The sequence below is a fragment of the Penicillium samsonianum genome (genome assembly GCF_028829775.1).
Source record: "Penicillium samsonianum strain IBT 33392 chromosome Unknown utg000002l_segment0_segment0, whole genome shotgun sequence".
In the NCBI taxonomy this organism is placed as follows: Eukaryota; Fungi; Ascomycota; class Eurotiomycetes; order Eurotiales; family Aspergillaceae; genus Penicillium; species Penicillium samsonianum.
Window position 1 is genome coordinate 149,071 of NW_026643260.1, and position 12,651 is coordinate 161,721.

Consider the following 12,651-nt stretch of genomic DNA (forward strand, 5'->3'; position numbering starts at 1 on the left):
ATAGTGGCCATGGTCAATGCGTAGGGTGAATTGGAGTGCGCTATCAGTTTTCGTTAGCCAAATGATCACCGATGGGGAGCATTCAAGTGCCTCGACGGGCCCAGCTAGCTTGCATCCATTCTCGAAGATGGAAGGTCGCGAGTTTGCTGTCCATCGAGTAAAGGTCCTCGATTGATAGCAAACGGGCAAATCCCCTGAAAAACAGCGGATTGAGCCACCAGAATAGGGTGCGCGCCCAAACATTTGCTGTCGCCTCGGGAGGATGGTGGCGATACGGCAACCTGAGTTCATGAATCTTACTCTGTGCCTCGAACATGAGTAGAATTACCTTGAGACCCGTCGCTGCAGTGAAGACCGCTGCCATGGGCGTTTGGTTTCTCATCAGGAAGAGTGTTCGCGATTGGGGGATATCCAAGACGAGCGAAGCCAAGAGAAAGACCCCCAAGAGGGTGGAAGGCCGAATGGAACGAGTATGCTCCATGTAGGAAAGCAGACAGATGGACAGCGCATCGACCAGCGACAGGGCGGCAGCCGGGATGGACGCGACCGTTTGTACCTGTGGATTTCGAACCCATAACACTAGTAAGGCGACTTGGAGACCAACCAGAGCAACAGCGGCTAGAAGCTTGCTCGAGCACGCCAGGGAGAAGGAGACATTGGTCTTAAGGCTGGCGCGAGACAGGCAGTATAATCGGAAGGGGACGATAAGGAGCAGCAGGGCTGAAGGAGCAATAGACAGGATGGATTGTTCAAAAGTGAGGGTGAAATCAAAGCCCCCGCGGCACCGCGCATCGAGCGAGGGGCCAAAATGACGATCAGCAGCCTGTGGGCAGAGATCCCATTTCTCGGAAGCATTCAGCGCCATGGTCTATTTCCGATGAAATGAAAACCATGGAGGACTGAAAGAAGGGTTGAATTCACGCGAGAACGGAGAAGAGAAAACAGGTTTAGGGAAAGTGAAACAAAGAGACGCGTGCTTGGAGGTAGTGGGTAAAAGTTGCAGGGTAAATGGAACTAGTATTTACTACTGCGTTTACTATTTATCAATTCTTTTTTCTCACATAGGGTAAAAAATAACTAGAAGGGTCAGTATAGATGGTACACATACCAAGTAAATTATATATATAACTAATGCTAACAGAGCTACTAAAGATTTAGTTAAAGTTACCGACCTTTAGCCGTGAATATACCTTTTTTTTCCTCGTTTTTTTCATAATAATTAATATTTTTAATCAGTTATTGTTATCGGTAGATATTACAAAATTCGTTTTTAACTAATTGTTCCAAGACTGGCTGTTCAACTGGAAGGGAGAAAATCAGCCATCATTTCAGATCGGCCATCAACCCCGACTTGTCCGACTCCATTCCGACTCCGACGAGTTCAGGAAGTTTGCTGGAAATAGTGGTTGCCGAGCAGTAGCAGAACCGATCCAAGAAAATATACTTCATACATCTTTTTCTCACCACACACTCCCCGCAGATCTATTCAGGGCTTCCGGTACTAGCAACGATCTTTGGAAAGACGCAACAGTCCATAGTATGACTACCACTCAGAGACTGCCAGTCTCCGCGAAGAATTAAGGTGCTCTGCCACCAACCCCTCAGGGAGACATCACCACTCCGCTTTTGTTTAGCCGGCAGTTCCCTCCCGATGAAACACCCTACATGTCCATCAAGTGTTCCCCTCCAGAGGGAGTCTCTTACACCAACATTCGCGGCGAGCCGAGCATGGTGACTGTTCAAGACCTGCGTGGCAAGGAGTCCTCTGTCAATCTCGACCACGATTCCATCCATATTGTCCAGGGCGTCCCCATCTCCAAGACCAATTTCGACGACGAGGAGGACATCCGGAAGAACTACTATCCACTGGGAGAATAGCAGATTCTGGCCAACGTCCCCGGTGCCACCAAGGTGCACATCTTCCGCCATGGGATCCGCTACACCAACAACTTCCCCGTGCCTTATAATCCGCCCGCCTTGATTGCCCATCTGGATCATACAGGGGCTGCGGTAGTCGATCGCGTGAGATATCACCTCCACGAGGAAGAGGCCGAGAAGCTGCTGCAGGGCCACTACCGTGTGATCCATTTCTGGCAGTGCCTAAACGGCACCGTCTACACCTGTCCGCTGGCGATTGCGTCGAGTGCCACCGTCAAGGACAAAGACATTGTCACCATGGTCTCGCATCTCAAGGATTTGTCGGAAGATTTTGGCGCTCCCATCAATCGAGACCATCAGAAGTGGTACTATCTCTTCAGAGTAGGAGCCGACGAGGCGATCATGCTACAGATCTTCGACTCGTATGGATCGAAACCAGGCAGTGGGGTCAAGGGAGGGCGCGCAGTCCATGTTGCTTTCAAGGATCCTCGGACGCCGCCAAACGCCCCATATCGCTGGAGTATTGAGACCTCTGCGCTTGTCTTTGGACCATGGGTTTTGTTTTCGCCGATCAGAAAAGACAATTTTAGTGGAGAAAATAAAATAAAAACGCGCCGCGTGCCAGTCCACTACGTGTCTACCAGCGGCATCGCCAATTTCACCCGCTCCTCGACCTTCGCAGAGGTCTCCGCGGCCAGCGTCCTGCCTCCGACCGATGGATCCCAGCTACACTTGAGCTCCAAGTAGGCCAGCGAGCGCGTGCTCGAAGAGGCGAACCGGAAAGTCGACCTCCCCGTCTGGATACATCGCCCTTCCAGCGTCACGGGCGAGGGATAATCCCCCTTAGACTTGATGGATAATCTCCTCGAGTTCTCTAAGAAACTACGTGCGGTTCCCCTGCCCGAGAAGTCCTCGTGGCAGGGCTATCTCGACTTTGTGCCTGTTGAGCAGGTGGCTCGGGATATTGTACGCGGGGTCCTGGCGCCTAGGGATCCCTCTCCCTTGAATCAGGTACGGTACATTCACCATCTCGGGGAGCAGATCCCACTACATGGAATACAACGATACTTGGAGAAGGGTACTGGTGCGTCGTATTGGGCATTACCCATGGGGGAGTAGCTGAAGGAGGCCCAGGAGGCAGGCCTCAGTGCACTGTTGGTCGAGTATCTTGCTCAGATGGATAGCCCTGACGTCAAAGTGGTGTTCCCGCAGTTGGTGGCACCTCCAGCACCTACATCGGGAGGGCTGACGCGGCAAGGTTCTTGGGTGTCTAAGGGGTAGCTATGTTACTGGCGTGGTAATCGGGGTGGAGAGACTGTTTCTATTGATATTTTTTTGCTGCCATTGATACGGATAAATACACGAGTTTGATTGCTGGAGCATTCCCACTGATATATCACATCTCCAAGAAAGTTCCAAGACGTTGAATTGGCGGTTAATTTCAGCAGTGGGCTTCGCATTCTAGTCAATGCTCAGCCATAGTGACAAGATTATCATCACGGAGTGTTCGAGGTCTAGTTGTAGATGTGTGTATGTATCTCGGCTAGACCGTAAATTTACTATATACTCGTATTGGTCTAGTCACACGAGACACGCTCGTTCGCGACGATGTAAGGGGACTGTTGAGATGGAATATGCATGGCAAAGTGCAAGTTTTATTGAGTGTATCTTACAAGAGAGTGACCTGCTACGATATAACCAGGACAGAATTCCTGGCGGAACATTGTTCATCTGAAGGCTCAGATGACCTACCTTCCTCAGCAGGGAAATGGGCCAAGCGGGAAATGGTCGATTGATAGGTAGGAGGAAGAATGATTGGACTACTCCGTACAGGAGCTTGGTTTGTTATGTTATCCAGCTGTCTTCCGACCCCGATTGTCACCTCCGAGTGGTCGTGGTCGCCTTCGGCTTACATTCGGCGTCGGACACCGGGTGCAAGGCGATCTTAGTCGGATGATCGCGCGTGTTGTGGGCATACCCTTTACTCCAGTCATAGCCTATCGCATAGGCGAAGATGCTTCCGTCGAGGTTAAAGGCGGTGGAGGTGATGCTGTGTCCGACGGCAGGGAACGACTTGAGCCGATGGTGGGCGTCTTTGTCCCAGAAACAGTAGGTGCCATCGGAGCCGGCAGTGCTGAAGGTGTGGTAGCGCGGATGGAAGGACACGGCATTGACCGCATAGACCAGTTGGTTCTTGGGGTCGTTGTCTTTGGGGGTCCGTTGACATCGGAAGGTGAAGTTTGATCTGCAGGTCATATCTCCATCAGGGCAATTCTTTCTCCCTGGAAATTAATATATCCGGGATACCGGATGGGCGCGTGTTAATTACTCACTGCTTTTTGGCGTCGTCAATATAGTTGACGCCGCATCGACCTTCAATGCTGCCGACCGCAAAGCCGGACCCGTCGGGGATCCAGCAGATGGTCCTCGTCTGATGCTTCAACGGGCTCTGTAGGGTTTTGAAGACGGTGGTGGGCTGGTTAAGATTGACGAGGCTGATCTGGCGATCGGCTAAGGCGACCAGCAATTGGCCCCGGCTGATCTCCATGGCGTACACTCGCTCGGGACATTCCAGGACGCCAAGCGGGGTGGACTGGCGCAGATCCCAGTACTTGACGGTGCGATCCCACGACCCGGTGACGACGATCGGCGCGTGACTGTTAGGTATTTGGACCATGCGCACGCTGCGCACGGGGGCGTCATGCTGCGCTACCTGTTGGGCCTGAGCCGTGGTGGGGTTGCCGCTGGCTAGATCCACGAGACGCGCCGACCCGTCGGCCCCCGCGCCCACAACCTTGGAGCCGTCGGGCGACCAGGCGCAACTTAGGACGGGCCCGCCGAAGGAGAACATCGCCTTGCCTTCGCCCTTAACCGAGCGCGTCACATCGTAAATCCGCACAGTGTGGTCCCAGGACGCTACAGCGAGATGGTTGTCGACAGGCGACCAGGCCAGTTCGGAGATACTGTCCTCGGGGGGATGGTCGAGGATAGCATCTTGGGAGATATCGCCTTGGTGAGTGGTATTCTGGGCAGTGAAGGCCATGTCGAGGACGCGTATTTCGTAAGAGAAGGCCGTATGGAAGGGAAATATGTACTCCGTAGATATCGTATTCCCAACGAAGAGCAGAAAACAATGAGGCATGGAGAGTACAGAATAACCGCCCCCAATCTCACTCACAACAGAGTCCGTTCGATGGATGACAGGCCATTTATCAATTTATTAATAAATTCAGACACTGGGGCAACATCGAATCAACCCATACCCGGATAGGCTAGCCAGTACAGTAGATTTCGAAAACGGATTCCCCTGTGGACTCTAACGCATTGTTTCTCGGCCCGTACCCGAAACCACCCTAATCTGTATTCGGTTAAAGCGAAAATGATTATGTCCTGAGAATAGAATGGCTATAAATTTCAGAACCGTTTCATTACGTATTATATTGTATATTACATGAAACACCTATACACTGCCCCTCTATGCCTAACATTCCATCCTTTTGCAGCACCACCTTTTGAGTGGAATCATATGCACAACATGGCACCGAATTTACCTATGTCAAAGCTATATTTTATTCGTGATATGATACAAAGTCATTCACTAACAACGTCTCAAATGGCTGACGCAGCTGAGTGTAGCGAAAAGACGATCAAAAATACTCGCAGAAACCTGCGACTGTTTGGACAAGTTCATGCCCCTTCAACTCGTATCGGTCGGAGACGAAGCATAACACCACCCATGTTAGAAGCGCTCTGTGACCATCTGTTGGAAAAACCAGGCTTGTACCTCGAAGAGATGGTTATCTTTCTATGGGATGAATTCCAGATGCTAGCGTCAACCTCTAGCATTAGGAGGGCTCTCGTATCCAAAGGGTGGTCTAAAAAGTCTGCTCGGCAGAGTGCAAAAGAGCAGAACGCCGAGCTACGAGAAATATATCTTCATAACCTCTCTGACTTTGAGTCGTACCATCTTGTTTATGTTGATGAATCTGGATGCGATAAGCGCATTGGGTTCCGACGAACAGGTTGGTCACCACTCGGTGTAGCACCTCGGCAAGTGTCTCAGTTCCACCGTGACGAGCGCTATCAAATTTTGCCTGCGTATGCCCAAGATGGTATTTTGATGAGTCGAGTCTTTCGCGGCTCGACGGATGCCGCTGTGTTTGAAGACTTCGTTGATGAGCTCCTTCGTCATTGCGGGAGATGGCCAGAGCCGAAGTCTGTTCTGGTCATGGATAATGCATCGTTTCACCACTCCGAGCGGATTTCGCAGATGTGTGCTAATGCGGGAGTTAAACTGGTTTATTTGCCTCCGTATTCGCCAGACCTAAACCCGATTGAAGAGTTTTTTGCTGAACTCAAAGGCTTTATACGACGCAATTGGTGCTACTACGCAGAAGATCCAGACCGAGAATTCGCCTCCTTTCTCGAACGGTGTATCAATCAGGTTGGGGCAAAGTAAAACAGTGCTAGGGGCCATTTTCGGCACGCAGGCCTTAGTGTTGAGAATTTAGATGATTGCAATTCTCCTTCGGATGACACCATACAGTAACATGAAGCGATCGATCCTACATTCAAACCCATCTCATTATCATCATCTGCCTTCGGCCGCCCGTGCGGACCAGTACGGGTGCCACATAGACAAACAACGTAGGCCATGTGACCCGTAATGAGCGATCTTTATCTCAGAAGTACTCTGTGGTTCCATTACGTAGCGATTTCTTCACTAAGCAGCCTCTGTGGCAAAAGCTAGCTATTCACATGGATTAGCGACTCTATTAGGTACTACTAGAATTTTATGGAATATTCCGCAAGCAGGATAGAGCCGTATAAAGTATCCCCTTCTCCCAGGCCCTTCTTTTATAAAGGGATTAGAAAATAGAGGAAAGAGAAAAACCAAAAATGATTGAGTATTACATACTAAATCCAATAAAGGAAACCCGCCCTGATGCATGTCCTAGGGCAAGTACATTACCGTTTATCTTGAACCTACTAGGTCGAGACTCGATAGGAAGCCACAGAACCCTTTTGCCATTCAATGCTATCCACTGGCGGTGCTCAATAGAGATGCTTGGAGCCGCGTGAGATGGATGGGGCGTAGAGGAGAAGGCCACTGAATCAACCGATTCTGAATGGCCTTCGAGGGTCTGGGTGAGCGCGCCCGTCGCTGGGTCCCAGAGCCGCACTGTCTTATCCCCAGAGCCGGACGCTAGCAGGCGGCCGTCGGGTGAGAAGGCCACTGATCTAACCGAACCTGAATGGCCTTCGAGGGTCTGGGTGAGCGCGCCCGTCGCTGGGTCCCAGAGCCGCACTGTCTTATCCCCAGAGCCGGACGCTAGTAGGCGGCCGTCGGGCGAGAAGGCCACTGAATCAACCCAATCTGAATGGCCTTCGAGGGTCTGGGTGAGCGCGCCCGTCGCTAGGTCCCAGAGCCGCACTGTTTTATCCCTAGAGCCGGACGCTAGCAGGCGGCCGTCGGGCGAGAAGGCCACTGAATCAACCCAATCTGAATGGCCTTCGAGGGTCTGGGTGAGCGCGCCCGTCGCTGGGTCCTAGAGCCGCACTGTTTTATCCCTAGAGCCGGACGCTAGTAGGCGGCCGTCGGGCGAGAAGGCCACTGAATCAACCGTTTCTAAATGGCCTTCGAGGGTCTGGGTGAGCGCGCCCGTCGCTGGGTCCCAGAGCCGCACTGTCTTATCCCAAGAGCCGGACGCTAGCAGGCGGCCGTCGGGCGAGAAGGCCACTGATCTAACCGTTTCTGAATGGCCTTCGAGGGTCTGGGTGAGCGCGCCCGTCGCTGGGTCCCAGAGCCGCACTGTCTTATCCCAAGAGCCGGACGCTAGCAGGCGGCTGTCGGGAGAGAAGGCCACTGATACAACCCAATCTGAATGGCCTTCGAGGGTCTGGGTGAGCGCGCCCGTCGCTGGGTCCCAGAGCCGCACTGTCTTATCCCCAGAGCCGGACGCTAGCAGGCGGCCGTCGGGCGAGAAGGCCACTGATACAACCGCTTCTGAATGGCCTTCGAGGGTCTGGGTGAGCGCGCCCGTCGCTAGGTCCCAGAACCGCACTGTCTTATCCCCAGAGCCGGACGCTAGCAGGCGGCCGTCGGGAGAGAAGGCCACTGATACAACCCATTCTGAATGACCTTCGAGGGTCTGGGTGAGCGCGCCCGTCGCTAGGTCCCAGAGCCGCACTGTCTTATCCCCAGAGCCGGACGCTAGTAGGCGGCCGTCGGGAGAGAAGGCCACTGATACAACCCAATCTGAATGGCCTTCGAGGGTCTGGGTGAGCGCGCCCGTCGCTGGGTCCCAGAGCCGCACTGTTTTATCCCTAGAGCCGGACGCTAGTAGGCGGCCGTCGGGCGAGAAGGCCACTGATACAACCGCTTCTAAATGGCCTTCGAGGGTCTGGGTGAACGCGCCCGTCGCTGGGTCCCAGAGCCGCACTGTCTTATCCCCAGAGCCGGACGCTAGCAGGCGGCCGTCGGGAGAGAAGGCCACTGATACAACCCATTCTGAATGGCCTTCGAGGGTCTGGGTGAGCGCGCCCGTCGCTGGGTCCCAGAGCCGCACTGTCTTATCCCCAGAGCCGGACGCTAGTAGGCGGCCGTCGGGAGAGAAGGCCACTGATACAACCGAACCTGAATGGCCTTCGAGGGTCTGGGTGAGCGTGCTCCATCCTTCCTCAACTTGTGGTAACTGACATATCCAAGTGGGAAGCGACCGTTTGAACTCTCTACGTATTATCCCCGTTCGGGGTGCAAATACAAGTCCTGCGCAATAAACTTGAAGGGGGGCCTGATCAACTATCTGGCGATTTTTCAGAATAAAGCGCTTTGCATCGTGAACGAAATCTGAAATCAGAGAAGAGTCGTTACCCTAAATCTGTCAGTGCATATCATCTATGATTATCTTCGGAACTTACCGATATGGCCGTTTGGAGCAGATCAAGAATACCTGATACTGCTGACGTAAGGCGCAGTAGGCTCATTGCTTCCACCCAGTGCAAAAAGTGCACCTGGAGAAATCGATAAACATTGTGCATCATGCTAGGCAAGTCCGTGCATTGTACCAGATGATGCGCCCAGTATCGACAGGCGTATTTCAGTTCGGGAGGTATATAATGCTGAATCGAATCATTGCTAATTTCATTCCATTGTATGCCTTCGCTTGGCAGTTTGCAGATGTTTTTCTCTAGGCTGTCCTGCATGATCTGACGGCATCGTTCTGCAAGACGCTGGTTTGCGTACTTTCCATTGATCCAGAATTTGCTTTCGTCGTCGCGGTGATCCAAGAGAAAATCTCGGAATGACAGATGGAGGATCCTGACTGGTGTGTCGAAATTGTTTGGTACACCGAGCACCGAGTGGAGCTGGTCTAATCGACATTTGACATCATCTGACTCTCTGTCTATTAGGTGGCTAAGGGAGTTGATCGAAAGCGGAGTGGCAAGAATAATGATCACCCCGACTATCTCCTTGAACTCTTCGAGTAATTTCCGTGACTCTGTTTCATTCTGGCCAGTGAGAAGTTGCTTTAGCACGGGAACATAGGTGCTGTCCATCTTATACACATAGGTTGATTGGTCTGTCAATATCGTATCAAGTCTCTTTTGAGGGTTCCATTTTACATCACTGATAAAACGACATATGGTAGCAGCTGCAATGAACAAAGGGACGGCCCTATCAACCAATATCTTGGTAGCTGCGGCTCCGGGCCAGTCTGGTGGAAATGAGCGCCTCTGTTTTAGGCGTAGGAACTGATCCTCAAAATACAAGGATATGTCATGCTCTATCACTGGCTTTTCGATCTCATGGAGGACCAAATCCTGGTGGGCATCGGTGATCCCTTCGAAGCCCAGCCTGATCGGCAACTCAGGTCTGCTTGTCAATAAAAACCGTAGTTGCACAGAAGTTGACTTTCGAACTTGTGGCAAGAGCCGGAGAATAATCCCTATATCATCTTCTGAATCGCATTCATCTAGAGCATCAATCACGATCACTCTTCTTATGGTCTCTTCGCGCTGCTCAATATCAAACAGTGGATCCAGTAGAAGCTTTTCAAATTGTTCTCTCAACACCTTTTCCGAAATATTAGGGTCATCGTCAATTGCCTTTTGAACTCGAGGCAGCATTTGAGGTACTCTGTTGACCATTTGCTCGGTCAATGTTGGGAAAAGCTTTTTTGCTGTCCCTCTGTCCTCTTCACCTCTCCGAAAGAAGAAGCTGGCCCCGAGAAGCTGCTGCTCCTGAAGACGGCTTGCAACTGTTTGGGAGATTGTTGATTTCCCTGTCCCTGCCATGCCGTTCAACCAAAATATGCATTTTCCGTGTGGGGATTTTGCCCACTCTTCGATTTCTCGAAGCAGGTCAATCCGGGTCCCCGGGAGACATTCACTGTGTTGATTGTCGTAGGAGTCGAATGCTGCTTGTTTTGCGGTCTGTAGTCTGCTGAGGTCTATCTTTTTGTGGATCAAATTGGTAGATCTCCTGAGTCAGTGTCAGAGTTGGCCCTTGATATGAATAATTAAGAGATCGGATTTCGGTCCGGAGCCTACGTTTGATCAACCTGCAAGGACAAAGCAAATGTTGTTTTGTACGACTCAAGCTCCATGATAGCAAAATCTGCCTCCGACCGTGCCAGTGGCCATTTTAAGGCTCGAAGGCCCCATTTCCTCATCTGTTTCTGCGTCGTTTCCGGATTGATTCTCTCTTTCAAATTTGTAAGTGCTGAGGAGCATTTGGCAATATTGTCGACCAGGTCTTGCGTAGCAGTAAGTTTGTTGCCATCAGATCCACGGATCAGCTCATCGAGAGAGTGAAGGACTTGTGAAAGGGCGGCGACCTTCTCTTGGAAACGCTGAATATCCTGCTTCGCGCTCTTGACGTTATTGAGATATTTTTCACATATTTGTAAGATAACTCCGGTTAACTGGATAACTGCGATAACACTTGCTGCACCCGAAAGTGGATCCATGGTTAACAAGCCTTCCACGGTATTAATGATATCAAAAGTAAAAGTAAGATGTCGCGAAGGATGATACTCGGCCCAACGCACGGCCCAACTCCCAGAGGGAGTTGGGCCGCACGGGTTGAATGCAAAAACGGGTTGAATGCAAAAACGGGTTGAATGCAAAAACGGGTTGAATGCAAAACCTCACCCACCCACCATTTTTAACCTCTATTTACTACCACTGAAAATGCCTTTTTCATCCCAAAATTTGGAAGATCGGATCTCTAGTGCTTTGCAAGCCTACCATAAAAATGATAAGCCTGTAATTTCAGTATTGGCGCGGGAATTTGATGTTCCATACCATACCCTGAGGGGTAGAATCAACGGTCGCAAATCTAAAACTGGCCATGCTGGCGCCAACAAAGCATTAGGGACTGAGCAAGAGCAGGCATTAATTCATTGGATCGATACCTTGAATTCTGCAAATGCTCCTCCAACTGCGGATATGATCCAGAAGTGTGCACGTCAAATTCTTCATCGGCATGATCCAGATATATGCCTTGGTATGAATTGGGCCTACCGTTTTATTAAACGACTACCCGATAAATACACCTATATCAAGCAAAAACCAATGGAAAAGGACCGCCTAGAAGCAGTTACACCTGGTCATCTTGTTACCTGGTATACTCGCCTAGGTGATACTATTCAGCGGTTAAAAATCGGATCGAAGAATATCTATAACTTTGACGAAAGCGGCTTCAAAATTGGCGAAGGCAAACCCCGAAAAGTCGTTTCAACTAAGGCTGGTCAATCTGCTAGTATTGGAACTGGCGGGCCTGGTGAATCGCTTACTTCAATTGAATGTATTGCTGCCGATGGCTGGGTAATGCCACCTTGGTTTTTGGTTAAGGGTGAATTCCATATGGAGAATTGGTATAGGACTACCAACCTCCCCGACGACTATTGGATTACTCCTACACCTAATGGTTGGACCGACGATACTATAGCCTTTCAATGGCTTCAATCATTCGAAGAAAGCAGTAAAAATCGCTGTACAAAGACGGGTTTTCGGCTTCTTCTTATGGATAATCATGGCTCCCATCTCACCTATGAATTTATCAAATTCTGCGAGAATAATCTGATTATTCCATACTATTTTATCCCACATACAACGCATATATGTCAGCCGCTTGACGATGTGCCGTTTCAGGTGCTAAAGCATTATTTTCGTAAGAATAATAATGATATAGTACAGTGGGGTGGTTCAGTAAAGCAAAAATCGGACTTTTTTTCAAGCATCTATGGGGTTCGGAACCAAGCTTTTAAAAGCCGTACAATACGCTCTGGCTTTGAAAAATGCGGTATCTATCCTTTAAATGTAGATGCTGCTTTAGAGAAGCTAGGTTGGAATGACGATCCTAATCTTCCAGAGCCAGTATTAGAGATATGGGATGGTGATACCCCCCTCCAGAGTCAAGCTCTATACCAAATTCGCCGGTAATAGACATTAAAACCTTCCGGAAATACGCTGAAAAAATCAAAAAAAAAAACCGACGAGATTGGAAATGAGATCGATGCTATTTCTCCAAAGCTACGCCGTCAACTAGCTCCATTTTTGGCTGGTGCGCTAACCTTGGTGGAAGCGGGCGCTCAGTATGCGCATGATAATGCCAACATGTTGAACCTAAAACGCCGGAGGGAAGCTAGTAAAAGCAAGCGAAGGGTGAATATGGGTGGTCCTCTCACTTCATTAGATGCAAATAGGCATATAAAAGTGAGAGATGAAACAGAGAGGAAGAAATTAATCCAGCAAGCGAGGAAGAAG

The 12,651-nt window shown here is 50.4% G+C and overlaps 5 protein-coding genes across 5 annotated transcripts; 2 read left to right on the top strand and 3 right to left on the bottom strand.

Annotated features, from left to right (window-relative positions):
* Positions 1-82: 82 nt before the first annotated feature.
* On the bottom strand, positions 83-865 carry N7471_001913 (uncharacterized protein; the record flags this gene model as incomplete). Its single annotated transcript, XM_057274633.1, has 1 exon — positions 83-865. The coding sequence occupies one exon, from the start codon at positions 863-865 to the stop codon at positions 83-85; it is 783 nt and encodes a 260-aa protein (XP_057139271.1).
* Positions 866-1,665: 800 nt separating this feature from the next.
* Positions 1,666-2,625, top strand: N7471_001914 (uncharacterized protein; the record flags this gene model as incomplete). Its single annotated transcript, XM_057274634.1, has 2 exons — positions 1,666-1,806; positions 1,879-2,625. 2 exons carry the CDS (start codon positions 1,666-1,668, stop codon positions 2,623-2,625), a joined length of 888 nt encoding a protein of 295 aa, XP_057139272.1.
* Positions 2,626-2,730: 105 nt separating this feature from the next.
* N7471_001915 (uncharacterized protein) lies at positions 2,731-2,997 on the top strand (the record flags this gene model as incomplete). The annotated part of the gene is made up of 1 exon (XM_057274635.1): positions 2,731-2,997. The coding sequence occupies one exon, from the start codon at positions 2,731-2,733 to the stop codon at positions 2,995-2,997; it is 267 nt and encodes an 88-aa protein (XP_057139273.1).
* Positions 2,998-3,756: 759 nt separating this feature from the next.
* Positions 3,757-4,921, bottom strand: N7471_001916 (WD40 repeat domain-containing protein; the record flags this gene model as incomplete). Its single annotated transcript, XM_057274636.1, has 2 exons — positions 3,757-4,156; positions 4,212-4,921. The coding sequence occupies 2 exons, from the start codon at positions 4,919-4,921 to the stop codon at positions 3,757-3,759; spliced, it is 1,110 nt and encodes a 369-aa protein (XP_057139274.1).
* Positions 4,922-10,427: 5,506 nt separating this feature from the next.
* Positions 10,428-10,850, bottom strand: N7471_001917 (uncharacterized protein; the record flags this gene model as incomplete). Its single annotated transcript, XM_057274637.1, has 1 exon — positions 10,428-10,850. One exon carries the CDS (start codon positions 10,848-10,850, stop codon positions 10,428-10,430), a length of 423 nt encoding a protein of 140 aa, XP_057139275.1.
* Between the last annotated feature and the right edge of the window lie 1,801 nt (positions 10,851-12,651).